Source organism: Cariama cristata, unplaced genomic scaffold (genome assembly GCF_000690535.1).
Source record: "Cariama cristata isolate BGI_N322 unplaced genomic scaffold, ASM69053v1 scaffold283, whole genome shotgun sequence".
In the NCBI taxonomy this organism is placed as follows: domain Eukaryota; kingdom Metazoa; phylum Chordata; class Aves; order Cariamiformes; family Cariamidae; genus Cariama; species Cariama cristata.
The window spans coordinates 51783-64693 of NW_009606425.1; the positions used below are offsets into that span (position 1 = coordinate 51783).

Consider the following 12911-nt stretch of genomic DNA (forward strand, 5'->3'; position numbering starts at 1 on the left):
TGTGCCTGTAGCAAAACATTCCCATTCAGTATTTAAGATTCTTTAACTGTATTATCTTGCTTTCAATGCTAAATCCAGTTTCATTATGCTTCACTGTGTAGTGTTAATATAGCAAGATCTGGATATGGTTCTAGATACCTATGGCAGTGGTGTGAAGGTGGTTAACAAGAATTCTTTTATTTTACTTCTTTTTAACTCGTGCATCAACATTTCTGCTCATTAAACTCACAAAACTGCTTTTCTCAGGAGTTCAAATATCTAATGGAAGGATTCCTGATTTTCTCTGAATTTGCTGAAACTGTTGTTCACAGAGTTTTGGTTTGGGTTTTGTTTTTTTCTCTTTTTTGAACTGTAAATATTTAAAATGATCACCTGTGAAATGTTCAAACACAGTAACATGTGCCAGGTGAACCAGAGTTCATATGGGTTGCACATCCCCTTTTCTACAGGAGTTTTAAAGAGGAGGCAATCATAGTGACAGGTATTGAGAGTCTAACAGTGAAGTTAATGCTTTCTAAAAGCTTAAGCAGAGCTTCCCAAGTCAGAGTCTGATTTTTGCAGTCTCCAAGGGATACTAAATTTTCAATGCATGGAAAAATACCAGTTCCTCTTTTGAAACAGTCTCTTTTCCCATGTTCCTCCTGTCTCCCCTCTGGCTGGTGTCATTATTGTTGCTATGGTGAATAAATGAATGCTGCAGGATGCTGCTGGAAAAGTCAGCACTGACGTCTTTTGCAAACAGCTAATAGGCCACCCCCATATCTTTATATGGGTGTGGGCTCACTGGTTAATTCTGAAAGCTAATTAAAATGTAAAACCTTTATTCTGTGAACCTTTTTTTGTAAGTCGTAGCTTATTCCATTGTCAGGATTGTAGCTATAAATAAAAGATATCAACCTCTATGGCAGAGGAAAAAAACAGAAACAGATCACAGTTGCAAAGAGGCTCTGTATTGTCAGCTTCACAAAGTAATATTGTTCACAAAAAATTCTTTCTCGTACCAGCTGTTTTTTCTGTTGAGGACAGGATTATGTAGCAGCACAGAAGAGCCTCTTCTCTTTCAAGTACATGCACAACATTTATCAAAGAACTGAATTTTGCTAGTGTTTAATCATTGCTCTTGCACTCATGTGTTCCTTACAGAAGCTTGTGATCAAGTTATTCTCAAGATGTCCGTGCTATGTTCTCTTGAAGAGATATTTATGGTATCTTAATATGTAAAGAAATTTAAGTTTTCCTGAATTAGAACCAGTGTGATTGGCCAATAAATGGATCCACTTGAACAAGGCGGGGGGGGGAACTGTCATAAAAGATAACTGCTGAAATGAAACACAGACATTATTTGCAACAATTTTAAATCAGGTTTGTCCCAGATTGATAGAGAAGTATATGAATAGTGATGTAATGAATGATACAGCTCTGTCGTATTTCTTCAGAACACAGGCATAGTTGGTGACACACTGGGGACTATGAGGAGTACACTGGGGAAATGAGAAGGAAGAGCAGTTTAAATAGTTACTGCAATTTTCTGTAGAATCAAAACCAAATTGTTAGGAATTTCCTGAGATACCTGGGGAGTTTGTGCAAACCTATATTCTGTGGTATAAACTGAGAGAAACTTTTTATATGCGTTGCAATGAAGCTATTGAATGTTTTAGTGAGACATCTAAACATTTCATTGCAACTTCTTAATATTCCGTTAAACAAGTTCGATGAATTGAATAACAGCTGTATTCAGCTCATTTTTTCCTAACTGCTACATCTTCTTCCTGTGTTGTGTAGGGGTACAGCTAATGATGAAATGTGTAATTTTTACATTATGTACTATATGGAAGCCAAGCATGCTGTCTCATATATGACCTGCACACAGAATGCAAACCCTGAGATGTTCAGAAATATACCACAGGAGGCAAATATTCCTATTCCAGTCAAGTCTGATATGCTAAAGATGACGCATGGACATCATGAAGGTAAAAAAACTTGTAATCCATGTTATCCAAGTCTTTTTATGCTCACTGATGTGTTTGTCTGTGTTGCTTTGATATACTAAATTTTCATAAGAAGGAAATGCATTTCTGAATAAAATTCAAATTGCTAATTATAGACCATCATGGGATTCTGCTCTCTTTTTTTGGTGGAAATGTCTGCCACAGTCTTTTGTCCGTTTCTTCCTATTGTTGTCGTTCAATTTCCAACATATTTTTATAGCTACATGAGCTGTGTACCCAAAAGATTGACCTCTTTTCTATGCCAAGTATCAGTACTTTATATTACAGTTTCTTAATATTTGCTTTATTGTCTGTCTATTTCCTACAAAGTTGAATCATAACATTTCTGTAGTTTTCTGGATCCCACTGCCTTGTTGTGGAAGGAATTAAATGTTTATATTGAATACTAGTAGGCATATAAGTTGCAGCAGCAGTATTATCCAGAAGTAATCTCACTGGTATATCTGTGTAGCAAAGTACAAATCTTAATTTTTTATTCCAGTTATTCAACAACTGCACTCTTTGGTTCAACTACTATAGATAGGTAAAAATACCAAATGTTCATTCCAGAAGGGCTTTTTCTCCTAAGTAGGAAGATACTCAATTCCATTCACACACAGAGCTTAACATCATATCTTAAATCCATTTTTCAGAAACCAAGGATACTGATAAAACTTCTTTGCAGCAGGCCAAAAAAGAAGAGGAAGAGATTTTGGATCAGGGTATGTACTTGTTTATTTCTGTGTCCTGTAAGGGACTCAGTAATGTAAAATACTGATAAATTATATCCTGATTGTTAATGAGTGATGAAGTTTTTAATCTTTTTATCTTTAATTGATGCAATTTGCAATATTCCAAACAGTTAGCATGATTGAATGATATAATAAATAATTTAAAAAATTAGTCTACCACTGATCTCTAGCCTTGTAGGTGAAATTTATTAGTGTATTTTAATCTCAGCAGATTTTCCTGTTCTTGGTTTAATTTGCTAAAGAAGGCTGTAATTTATCTGTAAGTGCAATCCTAAAGAATGGACACAAAGAAGTAGTCCTATAGTATGTAACTATTCTATATTCTATATGTAACTATCTGCTATTAGCTCTTCACCTGTTTCTCAGTTTGTATTACTATGTATATATTAGCGAATAATATGTTCTTGTGCTTCAATATTGGTTGTACATGCAGTGGTTTGGGTGCAGCTAATGTTTAATGCTGACTTATTTTTCACTACATTTGTGTATATGTGCATATACACATAACAAGTCATGCAAAAATATGTGCAGTACTCAGTTGCAGGAAAAAATCCATGACTGTTACAAAGCTTCTAGAAATATGCTGAATGTTATTTGTGTTTCAGAAATATATTAAAATAAGATTGTACTTTAAAGTTCTTGTGGACCATATGCTGTTAGATAAATATTGGTTTAGTATCAAGATTTTTTTTCATACTAAGAAGGCCTCGTCAGCTACAGTTTCATACTGTTTTCATTGAACAATGTTGAGGTTCAAGGACTGAATAAATTAAAGGCAAATTTCCTTTTGCCTTTAATGAGAGCAAAGATTAGACCAGTGTTTAGGATTTTTTGTAACATCTCCCAAAGGGGTTAGATTTTCTATATCCTCTGCCATTTTGCAGAGTTAACTCCAATAATTAAGTTAGTTACATAAAAACTAGCTCCTAGAGTATAAGAGCATCTTAACTGAAAGTATGTTAAACTACTAGAGACAATATTTATAATTCCATATCTGAAACTTATCATAGTCAATTCAAGATGGATTTTTTTTAGAAAGAAATAAATTTCTAATTTTTTTAAGCCTATTCTAGAGCACAATGAGCTAGCTGCTTACAAATTTAGATCAAGACTTATACTGGCAAGCTGCTTCACCCTTACATTACTAAGTGCATTAGCATTTGGCTGAGGATCTTGTTACTTGTGTCTTTTATTGAATTCAATAATGTTTGAAACAATGTTCAAACAAGGTCCTCTTTTTAAAATCTTTTTCGTTTGTCTTTGAAATGTATTTCAAAGCCACATTTCTGCAATGCAGTCTCGTTTGCCGAGACCACGATTTAGTGTACATCCTCATCTAACATGTTTCTATGGAAACACACTGCATTGTTTTGTCCATTTGAAATTAGTTGGGTTCATGATGTGAAATACCAAAACACAGTACTTGCTGTAAGAGAATTTTGGGTTATGTTCTGAATTGGTAGTGCAAGATAAATTCTCTCATTGTTTACAGGAGCCTAGCTTCAATTTCACATTGATACAACTCTAACTTCAATTGAATTATGTGTGTGTGAGCAAAAAAAGCAAAAGGAAAAACCAGATCAGGTTTGGTTTTATTTTTGCTTCCGAAGAGGGAAAGTTGGATCACTGTTATAGAAAGTGGTTTTTGGTCCTACAAGCATATGAGCAGCTGGTAAGATACACTGGGAAAACCAGGAGCTTAAAGTGATCTGCTAAAATGTGCCTGTAAGAATTAAATACAAACTGGAGTGCAGTTTTGTAGGACAAAGCAGTTTTATGTAATTGCGTTGCCAGTTTGTCCATCTCCTCAAGTAACTTACTGAGTTAGCCAGTATCAACCAAATTTGAACAAGATCTTAACGACAGGAAAATTCTACAGTTTGGAGGGAGGGGGCAGTGGCCCCCTAAGCTGCATAGAGGCAAATACATACTGTCACTGAGATAAAAGTTATAACATAAATGTTTCCCTTTATGGTCTGGCATAACATACTCTGTATAATAAGCTAATCTACAAAACACAGATCCACCAAAACTCAGGCTTTGATTAGTTCTATTGCTGCCAAGCTGTTGCTCAATAAATTCAGCCTTTGATTTGCTCTGAAGATAGTATTTCAATGATTTTTCCATCATTGTGCGTTTTATCTTGCATGGTTTTTTTCTCAGTGACTCATTATGTTGTAGCAACTTAATTTTCCCCTCCTTAGTTTCAGGTAACTGAAGTAAACACTGTTACTTCACTAAAACTGAAATAGTTGTTAAATTGTTATACTGCCCTGGAGATACTTAGAAAGCTGGGGGGTAGAGGCATGGTCAAAGAGACAAATTTTTATGTGAGTAGTATGAAATCTGAGCATTTACCTCAAAAGCCTGCCGTGTGAAAGTATCTGCATGCTAGTAATGTGTGTATTACATGATTGCCTGGGCATAGGTTTAGAAGGCATACTGCCTGCTACACACAGGCAGTTCATTATATTGGCACCTCCAGGAGTCAACATTGCTTTTACGTTAAATTTTCAATTTCATCACCTTCTCTCATCAGAAGCACATTCATAAACAATGTAAATGTATTGAAATAAGTGGTAACCATCACAAAGTGAACCACCACTCAGCATGAAGACAAAGCTAAATCCCTGTAGTGTTAAAATTAAACTGAACTTACGTTAATGAGACTGACCTCATATTGTTTCTGAAACAGCAGTGTCACTGTTTGGTGAAGATAAACTGTTCGTAGGAAGTTAATTATTGTAGGAAATGCAATTGATTTAGGCATTTATGCATATTGGAAAGCTTCCTGTTCCTGCTAAAGCACAAAGTCCCTAGCAAAATCAATATTATTTATGTTTATTTTTGTTCATCAATAGAAGTTTGATTAAATTGTATTCAATAGGTACAGTAGTGAAAAAGCTTTTATCTGTTCATAGCATTCACCATGTGTGGTAGATGTCTCCTCTTTACCTGTGGAAGAAAGGCCTACATGTGTGGAAAAAGGCCTCCATTATGTTTGTTAAGTTTCCTGGCTGTAGTCTGTGGCATAATATAATGTAATTTAGGTTTGTTTTGGTATGCAAGTAGTGAAGCAGCCTTTACAGTTGAGAAAGTCAGCTGCTGCTGTACCTGAAAGCTGTATAAAAACAATAGCAGGTGTAGTTCTTTAATAACAAGGAAAGAATACACAGGTGATGGTTAATCAGATGTGCAGTATTTAATTTGTGGACCTGTGGCTCATGATTTGATTTCTCATTTTGTGTGCATTAGATGTAATCATAAACTTTATTTTGAAGCAGAAAGGGCAAACCTTTTTCCTAGTAAAGTCACTATAATTATGTTTAAATGGTTTTTTAAAAAAAATCAAGGCTGGCTTGAACTGAAAATTCACTTGCAGCATAAAAACCAAAATTTAGATTGGATTTTTTGTTTTAGAAGTCCATGTGTGTACACATGTGTACGTTACTTACACATACATGGAAGAGAAAAGAGATGTTATTCTCATCTTACTTCTAGCATTAACATTTACTGTGACACCTAAAAAAGTACTTTTTTGTTTGTGTCTGACTTAGGGAATTCAGAAGTTAGTACCAAAAAAAATAACATATATTTTTGCCTCTGATTATGGACTCTGAAGTGAGAGTCACAGTTGTGATTATTTTGCTCTCAGTATTGGTCAGTTGTACTGCCAATGTGGGGTTTTTTCCCTTGTCCCCCATTATTTCATGATTACCATGAGCACAGGTTATTCCAGGAGCTCAAATTGTGAAGTTCAATGCAAGTGAACTTAATATCTCTCTTTTTGAGTGTCCCAACTAGACTCATGTGAGGTCAGTTTTTCACAGTTGAGTGTTTTAACTGAAATCCCATTAAACTTCCTACATTTGAAATAATATTACAGCTTGAGTCCAGCATTCTGAAGTCAGCTTTTATAAAGTAGAACTTTGAAGTGTGCGGTCATAGAAAAATAGCTCACTGGACTTCCACTTCATTGTTTTAGAGATGAGAATGCATATAGTAAGTGAAATAGAAAGCAATGTAAAGGAAATAATATGACTTCATGATCTAAGGCAATTTGATGCTCTCTTATTAAGATGTGTTTTACTCTAGACTCTGATAAGAGTTGCTGAGTGGTTCTACGTAGCTAGGTAGACCTTTGTGAAGTCTGATTTCCTGATCTGTTTTCCTAGTCTTTGAGGATGGACAAAACAAACAACTGAAGCTAAGTCTTGCATATACACAGCTTCTACTGAAACTGACTGGGAAAGTGTTTTGAATGTAAGATGTGAAATATAATGCTAAGTACCCTGTCAAATCACATTTTTAGATGTTTCTAGGTGGACACCCAAAATGAATGGACACTAAATGACAGTTCTGGATGTAAATTCTAGCAAAGTAGCAGTAATTATGGACCTTAATTTCATAGGACAGGCTGTGATAATGAAGAAATTTAGTGTAAGTGTGTGTTTCATAAACAGAGGTGATAGAATAGAAATGTCAAGAGAAGTCCTTCTGTTCAGTTAAAACACTTGTTCAGGATTGCTTAGAGGGGGATTCTTTGAATGAGATTAAATATAATTATAAAGTGATGGCCCATTGATTGGATGAGGAGGTTTCTTTGTAAGAAACACTGGATATCATAATCCATACAAAATGGGGGCTGAATTAAGGTTACACATAATTCTGCTATTTATTACCTGTTGGATGCCTAACCCATCTTTTAATTATTTTCAGTTGTTGTATGCTACATTTGCACGTGAGTGCACACATACACACAGAGAGAGATAAATACTTTTGCAAAAATACTTGTACACTGCTGGAAATATTTTGCTAGGTTGTAGCTGAATCTGTGAGTTCAGAAAGTGAAATGTCTGTTCAGTGTGCATATTTTGCTGTTTATTTGTGCATTTCTGTGAAAAGCTCATTACAATTAAAATGTACTGAACAAGGCTTTTTGTATCTGGAATAGAAATTTCTGATTGATTTAAGTGAAAGGAGGAGGTATAGCTCCTCTTCTTTCTGACTCGTGTCTCTTTTGTTTCCTTCTTAAAGAAGGGAGGGGGAAATGTGAAGGGAGGCCTACAATTTCTTGTGCGATATGTGCTGAAAGGAAGAAGAGAGGAGAATCAGCATGCAGGCAGGTCTTTGATTTTTCAGGTAATGAAGTAGTGTATTTCTGTGATAGAATTACATGGCAAACCTAACGGAGCAGAGTCAACCTGTAAGACTTGATGTATTTTTATGCCAGCACATATAGCTATGAGTTACATTCCTTTCTAAAATAAATTGTCATGATTTACCTTTACTAGTTTGTGTGTGGTTGTAAGAAAAGAGAGGAGTTCAATTTGGTAGGTGGTTAAAATTTCTTCAGTTGAAGGAGAAAGGATGAGGCTTGAAACAGAAGACAAATTCACTTTCCAGTATTGATGTGGGATACCTAGAATGAAGTGTTAGAAATGTTTTTAGATTAAGGCCAGAAATATGAGAAAATCTTTAGATCTTTTCAGGCTTGGAATGCATGTTTGGTGCGCAGAGATTATATGAGGTCCCTTAAATACAGTACAAAAGTAAAAGAAAGGTGACTGAAGAACCTTGGAAGAAAATGCTAATGAAAAGTATTAAGAACAATATTTACAGTTAGAGAGGTGTCATTAAGAAGCAGAGGATTTGCTTGTTATTTCAACACTGAAAGATCCTGCTTGAAATTGTAAATGAAAGATGAGCATTGGATTTAGTTAGAATAAGGTTATTCATAATCTTTACAAAAGCATCTTCAGCACAGCAAAGAAAGGAGCATCAGATCTAAGCAAAAAAATTGCAATTGGTGTAGGTTGCATGCCTAAGCAGGAAAAGAATATAACAAGCATGGAAGGAAGCCATTTTAAATCAAATGTTTCAGACTTCACTGTTTGACAACTGGTTTATGTTCTCTAGTTCTTAAAATTATAAAGGGACTTTCCCTAGGTATTTTCTGTAATGTAAAAAGCTACTTAACAATGAACAACTGCAAAAACTGCTTATAATATCATTAACTTGTTTGAAGAAATGGAAAGTGGACATTATATTTATATAGGAAGAGTTCAGAGAAATGATGAAGTCATAGCACAAATATAAAACACACCAAATTTTTTTTTATTATTGGCAAAATGTTTTCCTTTTTTATAATTTTCATGTTGGTTTTTTTAAAACTAAAGCATGATGATGCTTAAAAGAAATAAATTGAAGAAACCAGAACTATTCTTTAATAAACATAGTCTCATATATGTCCTTTTGTGTGAAGAAATGTATTTAGAAGTAGGTAATGCATGAAATAGAAATTTGAGGTGGAACTGGCATACTGTGTGCCTGAATTACAAATATGTGTAGTATATCCAAATGAGCGCAGCAAAGTCCTATGTAGTAAAACCATTGTGTTTGTTGCTAGTCACTTAGCAGTAGCTGATAAATACATTTTATTGTAACAAAATGATCGATACTTGTCAAGAACCTATTACTGATCAGGAAGGAAAGGAAAGAATAGGCCAATTAGAAAACTGCAATCAGCTTGGGTTTTGAGTCTCAGGTTCTGATTTGTTGATGAAGAGCACACATCTGTAACAAAATGTAATCCTCAGTGAAGATTCTTTCATCTTCTTTCATACTTTCTCTTACCTTTAACACTCTTTTTCCCAGTTAAAAACTCCTTTAACCTGGTGATTTTATAAACTATGCTTGGACTCTCAAAACATCTGTACATTAGAATACTTTGACAGTTGAAGAAAAAACAGAAAGAATGAATTAAAATCAAAGAAGGTGCATTTACATTACAATAGTAGCAAAAGGCCTTCTTAGGGACATGCAGACATAGAAGAAAACAGCTAATGATTTTATGTTTCCACCTTTTTTTCCTTTTTTTTTTTTTAGCTCTGTAAACTGTTTAGAAATGTGTTGGGAGCAGATACAGTTCCTGTTCTTCAGACATGTCGGTTTGTCTATGCTATAAGTGCACAGTGCTTAAGGGACAGTGATGGTGGCCAAGAATCTCTAGAGCAGTTTAACTCTTTTCATGTCCTCATATCCATGCCTCCTTCCCCCAGACCCTCAAATCCCTTCAAAAAGAAAACAGCCTTACTTAATATTTTTTTGGTTCTCAGGAATCTTTCCAATGCTTTCATCAAAGCAACAGATTAAATCAGTATGGTAGGACTTGCATGAAAAATAATAGCAGACTAGAAGCCATTTTGAAAGTTGTTTTGGCCTATTATGTCCAACTGTGTCCAGTGTCACTCCAAACAGACATTAGATTTCGTTCACTTCTGCAATGTCTTTCCATGCCTTTCTCCCCTTCTTTTCTATCAGCAATGCTATCTTATGTATGCCTGTAGAATGAGCTTAGTAGCTTCATCTAGGAGCCGAAGAAGGCAAAGAGAATTAAGCTTTTTATTTTGAGAAATGTTTATTTGGAAGGCATTTATTCATGATGACACAGTCTAGAAGGTGATACTTGCAGCCAAATTTCCATATCTTCATCAGGAAGACAGTTTCTCAACTGAAGTACACATTCTCTGATACGACTGTTAACATATAATGTAGACATTAGCTGAGATTTAAGATAAGGCTAAGTCACAGTTGGAGTCCATAAAATTTGGACCCTAATTTCAGCACTTATGAAAAGGCAAAGCACTGATTATTTTTGCCAGATGAACACGCTAAACAGAAGCACATCCTGATAAGGCAGAAACATGCAGTCTCAGAATATACTCCATTTTATTCAGAGATAATGAAGAAGCACAAAATCAACTATGAAAACTTGTCTCTTACTACAATCATAATAGGACTGAGACATGAGTTTGAAAGGACCAAAATACTGGCTCCACGTCAGGTCAGACATGCTCAAGAAGAGTACAAGCATTCACACCAACTAGGCTGCAGCAACACACAGATAAACTTTGCAGTACCAGTCGCCTGTCAACACAGAGGACTGCTTGCTAGATTTCTGCTCTTAATCCCTCAATTCTGATTATTTCATGGTAAGACATCATTTTGTTAGAAGGCTGCAGTGGTGGCTTCGTGTTTGAAATCCCATTCAGTCTGACTGATAACAGAAGTCTGGAACGCCAATGACAGACTGGGGAGCCTATCTGAACTGTCTCAGTGAAACTATGCAGGCATTATGACACAAATACGTATTCTGGAGATGACAATTCTTGGACACCACCAGGGTGTTCTTGACTTTTTTTCTAAAATGCAGTAAAATGAGTTTTCACATATGTATCTTAACAGCTACACATTCAGGCTCTCTGGACAGGGTTACTGTGGCTGAACTTCCCATCTCTCTCATAGCTTGATCCTGCAGCACCGTGGCTAGATACTTCATCCAGACCGGAAATTGGTGCTTCCAACAACATAATGGTGTGCTGCGTAAGGACCATGGACAGGGAGTGCTAACTGCAAGTTGGGGAACTCATGGTCTAGCGCGGAAAAAAAGGGACTGTTTTTAGACATTGATAGTTCATCACCATTGGGATTTTATCCAGACCTTGGTGGTCAACATACTAAACTCTTTCATTAACCTCAGACTAATCCGGTCTTTTATTGAGAGCAGGTGAGGTTCAGCTCATGGTTTGCAATGAAGTTGCCAATGTTCTAATTTTATTTGTTTGTATGACTTGTTTTCCAAAACACTGTTCTGTAAAAGAATTTTCCTAGTGTAGAACTGCCATAGTAATTAAGTTTAAACTTACTGGAATATGCTTGTGCCTTGTTTCATTCTGGAGATGTTGGTCTTGACAACTGTCACTTCCTCCAGAACAGAATAAACTGTAGGTATTTGTAGCCAATCATATTTTACTGTTTTACATAGAGGGATGTAAAGGCCAGGCTGTCTTATCTCAAACAAGGCTAAATAACATGGTGCATCTTGCTAGTGCTCCTTTCCCACTAAGTATCTTCAGGCAAACAACCTTGGACTGTTCCAGCTAGTACAAGACAGCTGTAAAGCACGAACACGAGATTGTGCTTCGATGTTTATTGGATATTGCTTTGCAGAGAGCAACTGTTAATCAGAAACAATGTGAGTCTGCTCTTTGCTAGTTATCTGAAGTGAATTCTGAACTACTTCTTAAAAATATGATGCTTATAAATTTATTGGAATCTGCTTGGAGATCTCAAACAAAGCTGAAAAAAGTTGGTCCCAAATAATATGGGGCCTCCATTCAGTGCGTGGAGTTTAGGCAACAGTTGCATACATTGAGTAATCAGGAAGCTTTGCTTCTTCCCTTTCACATCTGCACACATCTTTTCTGCTTTGTAAATAATCTGAGTGGTGTTAGGATGCCAAGAAATTGACAGAAGACTTCAGCCTACTCTTTGTGCCAAGAATACAGAGGTGCTGGGCAGATACGTAGGCTTCGTGAATGTCTTTTGAACTTAAGGTGTAGAGATTTCATATTCATTTTCTCAAATACATTTACTTAAGGTAAAGGTCACAGTTTCAGAGCAGCTACACTTCAGACCGCTTTCATTCTCTGATGCATGCCCAATGAAAACATGCGTTCAGACAGTTCCTAAATATTCTTAACTGTTGTGGTTACCACACCCCTGTGTAATGAAAGCACTAATAGGACAAGTCAAACTTGGAAAATATCTCATCTATGCCTACTGATCATGTTGTACTCGAATCACCTTACTCTGTACCCCACTGTTTGAAAGTTCCTTACATATGTTACGATCATAGGCTCAGTGCTAGGAGAAAACTAAAACTGATCAACCTACTTGGAACTGAGTCCCTGATTAATAGCTCCTGGAATTTTCTATAAAACTGCCTTGTCTTAAAAATTGTTCCCTGGGCTTTTGTTGGTTTTAAGTTGGATTATCCTGCTCTTTCTTCTTGTCCTCCACTGAGTCCTATCTCTTAGCAGTTTCTTTTATAGTAAGAGAAGCTAATTTCAGACAAGTAAACTGAAGCACTTTGTTGTTGTTTGTTTGTTTGTTTTAATCAACAAGCAATACCTATTTTACAGGGTGAGTTAATTATTCTGTGGCAACCATTGCACAACAGAGGTGGAATGCAATATCTTTGGCTCAAGCAAGAAGCTGGCAAACTTCTTTGTTCAAATAGAATGAGCATATGAGTGGTGAGTTAGGGATCTGAAACCTTTATACAAACTGTAGCTTGTTGTTGTTCTTTTTGTGACTAGGAAAGAGT

At 35.8% G+C, this 12911-nt stretch overlaps 1 protein-coding gene across 5 annotated transcripts in view; it reads left to right on the plus strand.

Annotated features, from left to right (window-relative positions):
- The window catches only part of PAM (peptidylglycine alpha-amidating monooxygenase), an 80867-nt gene that overhangs the window by 42141 nt on the left and 25815 nt on the right, over positions 1–12911 (plus strand). For all 5 annotated transcript variants that reach the window (XM_009696337.1, XM_009696338.1, XM_009696339.1 and 2 more), the window contains exons 12-13: positions 1783–1970; positions 2642–2710. In XM_009696337.1, the coding sequence (XP_009694639.1) occupies positions 1783–1970; positions 2642–2710 (257 nt within the window). The remainder of the gene's footprint in view (positions 1–1782; positions 1971–2641; positions 2711–12911) is intronic.